The sequence below is a fragment of the Dasypus novemcinctus genome, chromosome 3 (genome assembly GCF_030445035.2).
Source record: "Dasypus novemcinctus isolate mDasNov1 chromosome 3, mDasNov1.1.hap2, whole genome shotgun sequence".
Taxonomy (NCBI): Eukaryota; Metazoa; Chordata; class Mammalia; order Cingulata; family Dasypodidae; genus Dasypus; species Dasypus novemcinctus.
Genome location: NC_080675.1, coordinates 123918986 through 123933716, shown reverse-complemented (window position 1 = coordinate 123933716; position 14731 = coordinate 123918986). Strand labels below are relative to the sequence as shown.

General features: G+C 44.0%; 1 protein-coding gene across 1 annotated transcript in view; it reads right to left on the bottom strand.

Moving 5' to 3' along the window:
* Positions 1 to 1719: 1719 nt before the first annotated feature.
* The window catches only part of TNFAIP8L3 (TNF alpha induced protein 8 like 3), a 54058-nt gene continuing 41046 nt past the window's right edge, over positions 1720 to 14731 (bottom strand). The window contains exon 2 of the mRNA XM_058290175.2: positions 1720 to 13262. Coding sequence (XP_058146158.2) covers positions 12700 to 13262 — 563 coding nt within the window. The 3' untranslated portion in view covers positions 1720 to 12699. The remainder of the gene's footprint in view (positions 13263 to 14731) is intronic.

Below are 14731 nucleotides of genomic sequence, written 5' to 3'. Positions count from 1 at the left end.
TCACTAGTATAGAAGTGCACTTAAAAAAAACCCCAGTGTTTTATCAGTGCACACTGTGGAAGCCATCTTTGAAAGGGGGGGTATTAATTATGTAGTGTCAGGAAAAAGTTGGGAAAAGAGAAATCAGCTGGCCATCTTCCCTTAGTAGTAAAGTGAGAAATCTGTTCATTGCACATAGGCCTCTAACAGAAACCATGGTGGAAACTGATAGTACTAAGTGGAAATCTACCAAACCCATCCCAGCTCATTTAAATGCAATTGTTAATAATAATACTTCCTGAAAAGATGACAATTCCAGGACATATGCTAATAAAGATGGGATTTCAGGACAACTGGATTATATCAGGATTGTCCTCGGCAAACCAGGATATATGGTTTCCCTGTCTCTAGTGGTGACTGACTCCCTTCTTGGAAGTGCTTTGAGGTAAAACATACCCCCTAGCAACTGGTGGCCTGTGGTCCTTAGGTGCTTAACGTTGCCCATATCATTCTATTATTGTAATCTACTTGGGGGGATTGAGCCAACCCTCCCTGAATTTTGTGTGTCTCATACATCTTCCATCTATCTCCTAACAAAAATTGCCACGTCAGTGTCTCATTAACATTTTTCCCCAAGAAAACAGCTGGCTTTCTGACATCCTGTTTTGCTAAGGCGTTCTGGTATGATAACGAACAATTGTGTATCCTCAGGAACATTTGAACTTTGCACAGAAATTTATGGTAATATGATGCTTTACTCAAAAAAGGAGGTCCCCAAAAATGGAATCTCTCAAAAGAATGACTTTCTTGGCAACTCTTAAAACCTCACCAAGCATGCACTGCTTATATAAAGCTGGTTCTTGCTGCTGAGAAAATTCCATTTTCCTAAACTGACCAGAATTTGGGAAGCTGAAAACAAGGCAAAACGGGCTCAGATATGCTATAGTTTGAAACTAGCAGAGGGTTTTGGGCACTTATTTTTCTAAAGTGGGTTTCCAAGCAAGGCTTATTGATCAGCAGAATAGCTACATGCCATTTTGTAGCAGTAAAAATGTAGGATGGAGGAGGACTTTGGCTTCATGGCTGGGGAGAGGCAGGGATGGATGTCCCTACAAAGTGAAGATGGAGAGATTAGGGCAGATAATTGTGTGTGAACTCCAAAGTGATTAGGCAGAAGGGAGACCTAGAACAAAGAGAGAGGCAGAGGAAGGAGAGGGGTGAGGAAAGGAGTAGAAGCAAATGCATGACTTTGTGAATTCCCAGCTGCCTCAAGGCAGCTTGAGGGAGGACATGCTACAACATGAGAGCATCTGAATCCACTCTTTACCTGGGCAGGTGACAGTGACTTCACCCCTCACATGTAGCCTTGGCTACCTCTCTCCAAATCAGCCTCCTCTTAAATGGCTTATCCAGAATTTCCTGGGAAGAAGAAACAATGTCAAGCAGAGTGACCCACAGCACGGGATTCCTTCAAAGCCCTAAAGCATCCTTTACCCCAAATAGGCATTCAACAGGTTCATTTATGTCTTGCTGTAAACACTAGCACTGGCAATCACAGCTTCATATGAGGAGTTGCCTTCATAGTGCTTTAGAAAGTTACAATCCCGTAAATATCTATGAATATGTTATTTCATCTGGTCTCATAATTTGCCTACTCCCAACCGAGTTCTGGTGATTTTTTGAAATTTCCATGTAAATATATGAATATAATGATGGGGAAAAAATGAAAACAGAACAAAATGAAGTCAAGTATCACATTTAATTCACAAATATTATGACAGAATGTGAAATTGTGTTATGGGTGGCTAATATAAATCTTTTTTGAGATGATGGTATGTGAATTGCTACCAGTCCAAAAAGAAAGGCTGTCTGACTAGAGACTCCAAGAGCAAGCAGCTTTAAAACCTCCTTTTTCCTCTGGTTAATGATGTCCACTTTTATAAATGATTTGGTTGTATCCAAAGATACTAGACCCACTGCATTTATGTGCATATAAATTTACGCTGGTACTTTAAGAGTAACAAACATTCTATTTTACAACACTCAGTGCCCTGTGACATGCCTGGAAGTGTGCCATAAAAGAAAATTAATGCTGAGTTGGTTCCCATCTATTGTCACTAAAAGTCATTCAGGTGAAAATTAACAGTTTGGGCCTGAGTCTACCAAGCTGTTAATTAAGGGAGCAGTTATGGAAATAGGTTAGCAATGATCATTCACTACAGTTTCCTAAAAAAAATATGTCTAAGATTTGATCTGTGATTCGCTCTTCTTTATGTGAGACTGGAATCCTCCCTGATCTCACATTACTTTTCCAGCTATTAGGATTCTCTGGAGAAAACTTTCCAGATGTGTTACAGGTTTGGAGCAGGCAGATATCAGGTTGTGGAGGTTAAAATCTAGTATCCTCATGAGGTCCACTGGCGGGTTCAGGCTGGTGTTTGAAATTTTTTAAAAAATGTTTTTTATTTATTTTTAAAAGATACACAGATCACACAAAATGTCACATTAAAAAATATAGGAGATTCCCATATGCCCCACTCCCCACACCCCACATTTCCCACATCAACGACTTCTTTCATTAATGTGGTACATTCATTGCAATTAATGAACACAATTTGGAGCACTGCTACACAGCATGGTTTATAGTTTACATTGTAGTTCACACTCTCTCCCAGTCCATTCAGTGGGTTATGGCGGAATATATAATGTCCTGCATCTGTCCTTGCAATATCATTCAGGACAACTCCAAGCCCCGAAAACGCCCCCATATCACACATCCTTTTCCCTCTCCCTACCTTCAGCAACTCCTGTGGCCACTGTCTCCACATCAGTGATATAATTTCCTCCATTGCTAGAGTCACAATAACTCTATAGTAGAGTACCAGTAGGTCCACTCTAATCCATACTTTATTCCTCCATCCTGAGGACCCTGGGACGGCAGTGCCCATTCCACCTCTCAACTGAGAGGGGGCTTTGATCCCACATGGCTGGTGGACGGGACTCTTGCCTGCAGCTGTATGCTGTTTGAATTTAAATGTCCATGTTGGATAGGTAAAATGGTGATATGGTCATTTGAAAAGAAAACCTGCTTAGTGGTTTACTAACAGTTGCCTTGAGCTCCAGATTTCCTTTTTTAGATTCAGAGTGGACTCAATAAAATTATTTCCAGGAAGATGCAGAAGTAGAAGTGGTGAGGGTATCGATTTGGAGAACATATGGGACTAAGGGAAATGCCTATATCTGGAAAACTTGGTTCTTCTTTCTCCTGAGTCCTCTATTATAAGGGCAAGAGATGTGGCTTTGGAGAGCAGGTATCTGGCATACACTCTGCTTTGGAAGCAGGCAGCAACGAAAGCAGAATGAAAAAAGAATCTCATCAATCATTTTGCAGACAAGAAAAAGCTATGCCTTAGATCTCACCAATTCCTTAGTTTTTTTTTTTAAATGGCAGTAGCGCCAGACCACAGTGGTTAGTAAATACCAGTAATCAATACTTTTTAATCACCTCCTGCTGGAGAGTTTGGTTCTCTTGTCCTGGTTTCAGTGGAAACTCATCAACCTCTATGGCCTTTCAAAAGACCCAACTGGGGGCTTACAAGAAAGAAGAGTTAGGGACATTCACTAATAAATACACCTAACAGTAGCTATAAGAGGTATAGGAACAGAGGCTAGATTTTTGGGAAGGATAATGACCTTATAGAACCAGGTGGAACGCAGGGAACCATTTCTGACATAAACACCCTTATTCAAATGCCACAGACACACTGCTTTCCTAAACAGAGAGACTTGAGGTCCAGCAGTTACTATGCTGGAGCAAAAGATTTGGGCCAGCCGCAAAGTTTTAAAGACATTTTAATGAAGAAGTTCAATGATTCATTGGCCAGCAGCCAAGTACGGTCTGATTTGTTTGCGTTTCCTCTGGGAACTCACAGGCCAGTAAGGAACTGGCCAGCCACAACTGTGCGGGTCACCCACTCCCATCGGCCTTTTCTTCCTGGGCATTTACTAGGTGGGGGAGGAGAGCCAGGGAATCTGTTCCTTACAAATATCAAGTTCAGCAGCTCAGTCAAGCTGCAGTTTCCTCCTGGATGAAGGGGCCTAGAATCTCCCCTCATACCAATTTGATGTTAATTAGACCAGTGTCAATCAGAGGATGAGGGAAGAGGTGAGGTGGAAGGTGAAATGTCACTACCTTTTCCCTCCACTAGCAATGGTCTGAGGCTCGCTGCAGGCTCAGAGGCATCAAGCATGCGTGCTAATGGGCTGGTTTCCCCTGCTCAAGTTCTTAGAGATGAATACTTTTGCCAAAAATCTTTCAGTCAATCTTATTGTTTCCAGTTAACTCAAAGAATTTGGGGTCTGATGTGATGGGCTGATGCGGTGAGCTGGCACAACAAGATGATGCAACAAGATGACATGACAAGGAAACCCAAGGAGAGAACAACAAGCTGGGAGTGGATGTGGCGTAGGCGACTGGACGTCTCCCTTTCACATGGGAGGTCCCGGGTTCGATTTCTGGTGCCTCCTAAAAAAAGACGAACACACAATGAATGGACAGAGAGAGCAGACAGCAAGCACAAACAATGAGGGGGGCATGAATAAATGAAGTAAATCTTTTTAAAAAAAGTATTTGGGGAAATTTGCCAAGTGGATTTAACTTTTAGAAGGGAATAAAAATTTTTTTTTGCTATAGTTGGAAGTTAGAAAAGAAACAGTGCTTGTACATACACAAGTGTGTGTGCACCCCCATGCCCTGGCTGAAGGTCTCTCTCTGTTTTTTTAAAATCACATGGTAGAAAATTAGGCAGAAAATGTGAAAATGAGTGCCTACAAAATAGTGAAGAGGAGTTAGAGAGATTTGAAGAGATGAGCCCGCATTACAAAGTCCTGGTTTCTCTGGACTGATGAGTCCTGACATGGACTGATGCCCTTTGCTGAGCCGAATTCATGATTTCAATGGTCTGAACACCAAAGGAGTGGGGTGGAGCAGGGAGACGGGAGGTCAGACATATAGACAGGCAGGGGCAAGGGGCAGTCAGGCAGATGACCCATGTGTGGAGCAGCCAGGAGAAAAAAATATTTTAAATTCCCTGCTCCTTCCAAATGATAGTGGAAGGGACCTCTAGACGTAGGATGGAGAGAGGGACCTGCTGAATTCTGCGGACTTGAGTTGGAGGAAGTGGCCAGACTGGGCCTGAGAACCTGACTCAGCAGCTGGGAGGTGATTGTCAATTAGAGACATAAGGCCTGGGGCAGCGCCTCACTTTTGCAAGGCCCTCCTCAACTCTGGAGCGGACTTGTAAATCAGCAACCATAGCCCTGGGCTACAGGACCTGCAGTGAGGGGAAACTGGCCCTTTGGGGAGGCCTGTGAGCATTCCACCTCCACAACGTGACCGGAGCCCCCTAATTATTTTTTGTCCCCTTGACTCTAAGGTCTCTTTATGAGATGAAGTCCCTTTCTTTTTTCCTTCTGGTAAAAGGCAGCTCTCCTTTGCTCAAAGAGAGCTTAAATAGGGCAGTGAAGGGATAGGTTAGTCCTGATCAACTTGCAACCATGTGGCAACAAATGTATAGTGTTGTACCACTTGGGGTTGTACCCATTGGGGTTGGGAAATTTCCCTGGCTCCTCTTCTCCCTCCCAGTCATGAACCTCACGGCTGGCTGATCTGAGCCCAGGCTCTATTTAAAAATTCTGTTTCTCCACTAGCTGAAAGAAAGGCATGTAACCCAGGGGGCCCTTTCTGACCCCTTTGACTTCTAGGTTCCAGGACTAATCCTTCCTAACGCTGGTGTTTGCAGGTCGTTCAGCAATACTGGAGAGGGTGGCTTGGAAAGAAAAAAGCCAAAGAGGGAACTAGCAGGTAGACATTTTTAATGTGCCCCCTAGGGACCCTGTTTATTCTTCCTGGGGAAACAGGACTAAATATAATTCTGAGCATTTCAGCATCAGAGATCACTGAACTTAGAAGAAAAAATTCAGAGAATGATTTAGAAGGTATATTAATTGAAAGATGAGAAATGGGGGAAAATGCAGCAAATGTGAAACAGCTTTGCCAGGACAATACGGGTCACCTCGTGCCACTCTTCCCAGCCTAGCCTAGGCTCTGGGCATTGGGGATCACTGACTGTACCCACTGCAGAGTAGGCAGCGGTCCTTCAGGTGCTTGCAACTGGGGAGGACAAGGCTTGCTGAGAGAACTTGGGGAGGCAATACATGAGGAGGACAACAGCATAGGGGTGAGCACGTCCCAGAGGGTGCCTCATGGACACAAGGGGAAATGGGATGGTCTCAATTTCAAAGCTGGAAAAGCAGGAGGTAAAAATAATTCCGAGGGAATTACATTTCCTGAGAACGAGAGAATTTGAGATGCAAAGGATTTCAAATCCAGCCTGGGGTCAGTGCACAGTTACCACGTCTAGAAATCACCAGGGAGCTTTTGACCTGCATTTTCCCAGACCTTCCCTCCAGAGGTTCTGGGGGTTGGATGTGGGTTCTTCATTTTTAACAGAATCATTCCCACATCTCCAATAATTCTGATGTAGGTGGTTCATGGTGGGTCTGCACTTTGAGGACCTGCACTATGTAATGCCTGAATTCTCCTATAGCTCCCCCAGCAAAGGGCCCTTGTCTTTCTCTGCACCCAGTGGTGGGAGGCAGGATGATGAGGCAGCTGCCAACCCCAGGCAACTCTTGCTGTCAGCTTGGTCTTCCTTACATGGCACAGAATCCACCTCCCCATAAAGACCACCCCTGTTAAGGAAATTGAGGGGCTTTTTAAGGCAAGTCGAGGTGGGGATCACAGACGATGCTGGAGGCTCGACTTAGCATGCAGTTCCGCACCAAGAGTCAGAATCTGTCTGTAACTGGAATTTTCTTGCTCTGAATCCAAAACTGTAGAGTAAATCCAATACTGAGAAATTCTTATTTGTAATATTGGGAGGAAAAGATCAACTTTTATATGCTAATACAGTCTTAGATCTCCACAAAATCTTTCATTTTTTGGGGGATTGGCTTTATTAATATATTTAAAATAAATCTGATTATTTCCAATGATATTTGACTCAAAACAGTAATGATATTTTCATGAATTTGCTCTTGTTATCTGTCCAGAGACAGATACACTTTCTGTCTGACACAATTTCAACTGGAGTCTGACACAATTTCAACTGAAATGTGTATCTCAGTAGGGGTGAATCCCAGCAGGCTCCTGCTGAGTGGTTGACTGGCCACTGCCTTGGCCCACAGTGTGCAGTTCCCAGGTCTTTATGGAGTCTGGAATTTACTTTGCATATTCTGGTTTAAAGCTTTTCCCTTTGAAATCCATAAACTTAGATCTATGATTAAAAGTCCTAAAGAATTTCATTGAGGAGCCATTTGTCAGTCTATTTGGAAGGTACTGCTTTGTTTAATTACCTTCCCTTCTAAGAAACCTACAATGAAGAAATGTCCAGAGCTTCTTTCCTAAGATGCTCAGAACACAGAACTATGGAACTAGAAGGGTTCTTAGAGACTTATTACAACTCTTTCCTTTTACAGTTGAGGAAAGTGAGGCTCAAAGAGGTGAAGTATAAGGAAATCACCAGGTTAATGAGACAGTGAACTAGAAACTCCTGCCTCAAGGCTAGTTTCATATTCTACACTTTCTGCTGCCTGTGGGAGCTGACAAGAAAACAAAACCCAAAGTAACACCTTTAACCCAACAATCTATTACTAAAATGAAGTTGTGAGACACAGAGTAGGGGCAGCCCTGTTCATCACTGAGAGGAAACAAGACCCACCTGGAAGGGAGGCCGGCTGCTCTGGGAGGCCTGGGAGGCAGAAGGAGCTCAAATCACAGTCTGGGGACCAGCCCATGAGCTCTTCCTTCACAAGTGACGGAGCCTTGCAGAGTCTTTCTCTCTGCAGCATAACCTATTTGCCCCTTCTCCACTAGCTTTCAGCACTCATTCTGTGCCAAGTTCTGGCTCCCACCCAGCACCTCCTCGAGGTGGGAGCCAAACCCCACACTCCCTTGTCCTTGGAACTGGCCCAGAATGGCCTTAGTAGTCAGCTAAAAGGAGCTCTCTATCACTGCTTGGGAGGCCTGGCAGCCTGGGTGGGCTGCCAGGGCCCCTTGCCTATAGAGACCAGCCCAGCTCAGCTCAGCAAAATGACAGGTGAGGGAAAGCAAAGGGTAGTGGCAGCACCAGAGGTGCTGCGGGCATGGGACAGTGCTTGCTTTGGCTGGCCCTTTTTATGGGACTCGGAGGAATTTGATTCCATCAGTATCTGAGTGCCATGCACCTGATTTGTCAGGAGTAAGTTCCCAGGATGCTGGAGCAACACAAACTCGTGATGCCTGGGACTCCTGTCTGCACACCAGTGAGTCTGCTGCTGGGGGCAAGTGCAGATGACTTCTCTTCTTCACCAGATTTCTCCTCTACTCCGTTTCATGGGAGGAAGAGTGCCTGATTTATCCAGGGATGGCCACTCATTTGAATTTGAGATTAATGATTAGCATTGCCAGGATTGGTCGGTCAGTTCTCTGCTTTCTATGTGGTAGTCTTTCCTGCCAGTTTTCAAAGGGCAGACAGGACATGTAGGAGCCCCCCTCTTTCTGCAAAAAGCCTGTATGCCCGCCCCCACTCATTCACCCCTTAACCTTTGAGCCCCTACAATTTTGTCAGTCATGGGCAAGGTGACACTCATTCTCCACAATCTTCTACTTCCATAAGTTGTAGCAATGTTTCTTAAAATTGAGAACTTAAATTGAGGCCCCCTCAAAGCTATGTCTGCAGACCCCTAGGGCATGGCCAGGCCTACTATGAGAAACGCATTAGGTTAAATTCTTTTCTTTTACTTGAGGTAATCAATCAGCACTAATGACATTTAAACACAGAGAAACTCAGAACCTGAAACCAGATGGCATCACTTGGCTATCGATAGTCATCCCCACATGATTCAAAATGTACTTACGTTGCTTTTGATGTTTTTCAAGATGTCAAAATGAAGCAAAAACCTAAAAACTCCTTTTAGAACTCACAGATCCCCTCTGCACTTCTCTTCAGAAATTTTAGGGATCCAAAGATGCCATTTTGAGGAACACTGTTGTAGAAGAGTCTTTCTCCCTAATAAGCATGACCTCCATCTAAGGAAAGAACAGGAGGTTGGCTGAGCTTGGGCTATGGCTCAGTTAGTAGGGTCAGACTGAACGAAAGAAATCCATTAGACCCTACAACCCTGAGTTTGGGAGAGTCTTGGTGCCCCTCTCCTCCAGGGCCCATCTGATTCATGATTCTATCTTCAACATCCCATTCTATCGTTGAACAGCTCTTGTTAATGCTACATCTTCCTAAACTAAGTCAAAGTAAGCTGATCTAGAATTTTCAGATTGGCTTTGTTCTTGACATCTGGGACCACATTGATTTAAAAAAAAAAAAAAGCCCCAAAGATATTGGGGGCAGGAAGTATGTAGGCCTGACTTGAGCTCCTTTAAAAAAAAAAAAACATAAATGGATACAAGTTCATTGGAACAGCCAGCGAATTTACTGATTTGCTTCTGAAACTTGTACAGATGGGGGAGATGGGAGCTAGGAGGAGAAGCACAGATGGAAAAGTCTTTTCATTCTGCTTTGTCACTGTGCAGAGACCTGGAGTTACTGAGGGTGTCAGGAGTCACAGATGTAAATGCAGGGAGGAAGAATGATCCAGGCACATGGCAGATGGCAGCAGGCAGGGAAGGTGTTTCTGCAGGTTTTAGATACATGAGAAAGGACACAGACCAAGGGGCAGGTGGAAATTTCAGCACAAGCCTGTGGGGTCTTCCCACAGGACAGAGCTGAGCATTCAGGGAGGGTCGAGAACCCAGTGATGCTTCCAGATGACTTACATGCTACTCCTGCCTCCCCAACCCTTTTAAAAGAATGAGTTGCCTTTCTATACTTGACTGAGCCAAACTTTTGTCAAACCTTTGGCTTTGCTCTCTGAAGTTTGTGTGGGGCTTAACCAATTGAGTGATTTTCTTTTTTTTATTCACTGTTGCTTCTTTGAAATTAGTTACCATTCCCAATTGTGTGAAATGGTAGCCTTTTAAATCTAAATGTAGATATTCTATAATAACTTTGCTTTTGTAGATCCTCATTATTGAAAATTCTGCAGAGTTCTGAGCATAAATGTACATCTAGAGTCCTGTCTTTGAAAGTGTCTGCAGACTTCCATGTTTTTCAGCCCAAACAGGTTTTTCAGGGCCAAGTGATGTGGTTGGAGTCCTTAGGATATACCACTATGACTGTGTCATGAGATTCTTTTTTTGGTCACTATATTGTTATGTAGAGCATTTTAACTTTGTAGGCTTTTTGGCTGGTTGATGAAACTTGGGAGATAAAACTCAGTTCAGATGCCAATGGTATGTTTAAAATGCACACATGGGATTGGTTTGGCTCTATGTTTTTGGAGGACTTGTGCCTAGGCAGCCCATACATTACTGTTGATAAGCTCAGCTTACACCAGCTGGCCTTGCAAGAGAGGATCCACTGGAGAAGTCTAAGGCAAAAGAATATATTTTGGTTCCACACTCTGCCACTGCACTTGCTGAGACCTACTGGTAGAAGTGCTGATCTTTCCCTGGCCAGAACAGAAGGGGCCTGGTTCCTCAGAGACTCATGGGCACCAGAACCCAATGTGGTCCTCTTTTGCCACCAGTGCTGTATGCTGTGGCCTACAGAGTGGGATAACTTGCAACCCTCTCTGGTGGGGATCCTCCCTTCTTCTCTACTGTGTGGAAAGAAGAGAGTTCCACCTATTCCTTCTGGGTCTGAATTCTCTGTAAAGACCCACTCACTTAATGAGAAAAGAACCTGCTTCTAGAACCATCTCTAGAACTAGAGAGTACACTGGCCAGGCACTCAGGACTCTGTATCTGAAAATTCATCTCTGCTAAACCTCTGCCTAGCAAGCAGGTGGGAAGGAAGGGGGACCTGCTGCCAGAAGCTTCCCCCAGCACTGCCCAAAAATCACCTGCCACCTCAGCCCAGATGTGCATCACTGTTTAGCCTTTGCATCTTTGAGGAAAGGCTAGGCCATGGTTAGCAAATATGGAAAACAGGGGCTGATTTAACTATTCTATAGTCCCCACTTGACATCCTTCCTATGAACTAATTTAGGGAGACTTTGGCTAAAGAACTTTGTTGGATGGTTTGCATTGATGTTGATCACAGCGGCCAGTTAAGAGTGAATAGCCAGTGTAGGTTCAATGGACATCATTCCACACCCTCCCACAAACCATCTTGAGATGCTCCTGCTGGGGACAGACCACGGGTGAGATAAGCCATGGGGCTGAGTTAGTATGGTATTTTTACACTATCATCAGTTACAAAAGAACAGAGGGGAGAGTGGGAGGAGAAGCAAGTCTTTCAAAGTGGCACATTCCAGACAATATTAAAAGGAAATAAACATATTACCATACATTTTCATCCTAAGACTAGGGTGAAAAGATGCAAGATGCATCACTGTGAAAGCCAGGCTGTGATACATGCAGAGAAAGTGGTTGGGGCAGCACCCATGTCTGTGTGCTGGCTTCCCACTGACCCACATGCAGACTCTGCTCCAGGCTTGCTCCCCTTGAGGCTCCTTCCCCTAAGATCTGAGGCTGCTGTCAGCCTAAGTGCAGAGCTCTTGTGCTTTCATTTTCTTCTTTCTTTTAATCCTGTTATTCTTAACATATCCAACTTCAAGAAATTTTACTTTGGAATCACAACTCCAAGATCTCTTGTTTGAAGGGTAATTTCAATTTATTAACGAACCAGAGAAAATAGCACAAAATGACTGTGAAGGGCCAAGAAAGATGGACAGGGGTTCATTCTGTCCTATTCTCCCAGGTATACCGAATAAACCCTCCCTGTGCCTCATGGATGGCGCCTCCCAGATGAGGCAAGGCCAGTCCTGCAGTAGCACAGTACTTTGTCACTTCTGCGCTATGGATGAGAAACTATTCCCCCCACCACAGCCCACCCTGCCCCATGGAAAATCTCCTTCTGTAGGATCACAGACCTGCACATCTAAGACCTAGAAAACAGGGCTTTTATGAAAGCATATTCCTAATTTGAAGCTATACTTTTTCACACCTTGGATTTGTCTTTATTTTGTTTGAAACAGTGCATCTAGAGACAGATTGCAAACCCAGCCTATTAGATACTATTCTTTTCTTCTACTCTGCTTAATAGTCTAGATCCAGGTTTATCTCTTTCATACTAGGAAAGAAAATAGTAAGACCTTGCATTAGAGTTTTGGAAAGCAGGAATACACATCATCTCTTTTGATCCTCACAACAGCCCTGTGAGGTAGGCAGGCAGGCATCATGGTTCCAGAATAAAGAACACAGGGTCGTAACTGGAGGAGCTGGGAACCCAATCCATGCTCCTCACTCCTGGTCAGGTCTCCTTCCACTCCAAAGGGGAGCTGTTAAATGGACCTCACCTTGATGAGCAGAGCAGCCTTACTGCTTAGAATGGATTAAATGTTTTTGAGCTTGCAAACAAAGGTGATTTTAAGTACAGACCTCTTCAGAGCACTCTGGGGTTACACACACTTGATGTCAGGACAGCATTAGCATCAGAAGAATGACTAGGACAGAAGGTTGACATCTCTGATATGGGTTTCCTCTTGTTTTTCTGATTCTCACCTGGACCACACTGGGTGCTGTAACTTTAAAGTAGCCAAGTCCAGAAGGAGGGAAGGCATTCAAAGGACTTTCTCATCTAGCAATTTATGGATTCCATCACAAATCCTCTTGAGGCTGGGCCTACAGTCCCCATCCAGATTGTAGAGGGTGGAGAGGAACTCCACATCTGCCAGGTGGTTGAAGACATGGCTGATGCGCCTGTGGGTCCTGGGCGTCAGGTGTCGCTGCACCAGGGCATGTACCAGGTCCTTGCACTCATGCAGAAGCTGGGAGAGCACGTTCCTGTCGAAGGTGTACTCCACCTCATAGAAGCTGACGACGGTCATGGCGGTCTGGTTCAGCTTCTTCCTGAACTTCTCCACGATAACAATCTCCTCCTGGTTGAACTGGTTGTTTCGGTAGAGGATCCCAATTTTGATTGCCACCTTGATTAAGTCTTTCATGATCTTGTGGGCTTCCTTCTTGCTGTGGGTGTGCTCTCTGGTGATTTTGTAGAGCTCATCAAAGATCTCACTGCTGGTGTCATCTATCAACATATTTGCCACAGTTTTGCTGGCTATTTTGCTCAGAATCTTCTTCTGGGCTTGAAGGGCAAGGCTCTTTGAACTAAAGACATCGGGACCTATAGTAAAGAAAGAAAAGTTATAGAAATGTGACAACTATTTATTGTTTTGGCAAGTGAAACACATTAACTTGCACTTGAGTAAAAGTTCAAGCTTTTCTATCCCACAACTTTCTAATTAAACCCCACCCCACTGCCCTCTCCATGTGACATGCTTGTTTCCACTTCTGAACCTATAAAGTATGCTCACACTCTTCCCTTTGCTGGAAATGGTTTTCTCCTATCCAGGCCAGATCTCACCTTTAAAACCTACTTCATGAATAAAGTCTTCCTGACTACTAGCTCAAAGACAACTGCAATTGCACTGGTAATCATTCCGCTTTGCAAATTATGCAGGAGCAGATTATTGCTTATTGGCAAGATGCTAGCACTAATGCCAACTCCATCTTCACTGCAGATCATCATGGCAGTCTTTTTGACTAAGTCTCAGAATCCACACCTCATTGAGTCTAGGTTGCATTTTTTCCATATTTGACATCTTGGAAATTGGGATGTGTTTTACAGTCACTGCTGCCAGGTGGCAGCTGAGCTATGATTGTCATAACCTCTGTACACGTCAATTTACAGAATGTGTCCCATTTGGGAGAAAAGCCAGGAAATAATTGTAGAGCACTCTTGTAAGAAACAGTGCCTCATCAATGCTCTTGATGGTGTAGAGAATGGCATTTTGCAGAAAACACAGACATCAGAGATTCTGAGTCAAAAAAGCTTCAGATAAATCAGATTCTGAATGTGAAGGAGCCACAGAAAAACTGTAACCAATTTATTTCACTGACACTTTCCTCTAAATGAAAGAAGGAAGCAATATATGTTAAGAAAAAAAAACAAACCCACTATGTCTAAGTAAGTCTAAAATTGCTCTTTCAATAGGTATAAATTAAAAACTCTAAGTAATAAGAAGGCAATGGCTTCTACTTTAATTAGCAGCACTTTTTCTCTTTCCTAAGAGCATATAAAAAATGTTATCCTACAACTGATGGTATTTTAGATTTGATGATATACTCCATGGAGTCGCCAGTTGGCTGGAGTTGGCATTTGATACCAAACTCCCTGGCCATCCTTGACTACAGTATGTATGCCTATTACTCTTATCTTCCCAAGGGGGTTTGAGTTGCCTGAGGACAGAGACAAAGTCTCCCATGGCACCTAGCTCAGTTTTAGGCACAGGGATGGAGTAAAAATAACAGAAATACTGCAGAATAAGAAAAACAGTATAGTGCACACCAAACTTCTACTAAGAAAAGTCGAGCTTCCTTTGAGATTGAGGGCCCTCTAGGATCTCACAGAACCCTAGGGTTCAGTTAAAGCTTCTGTCCAGTGTTCCATGGCCTCATGGAAGTGACAGATATGAGAGACAGCACAGACAGACAGAGGGCCAGGCATGCCAACTTCTGCTCTGCCTGTTCTGGCCCCTCCAAATCTTGTATTCCCTCCCAACTTCATTCCCTCAGTGGACAGTGATTCATCAC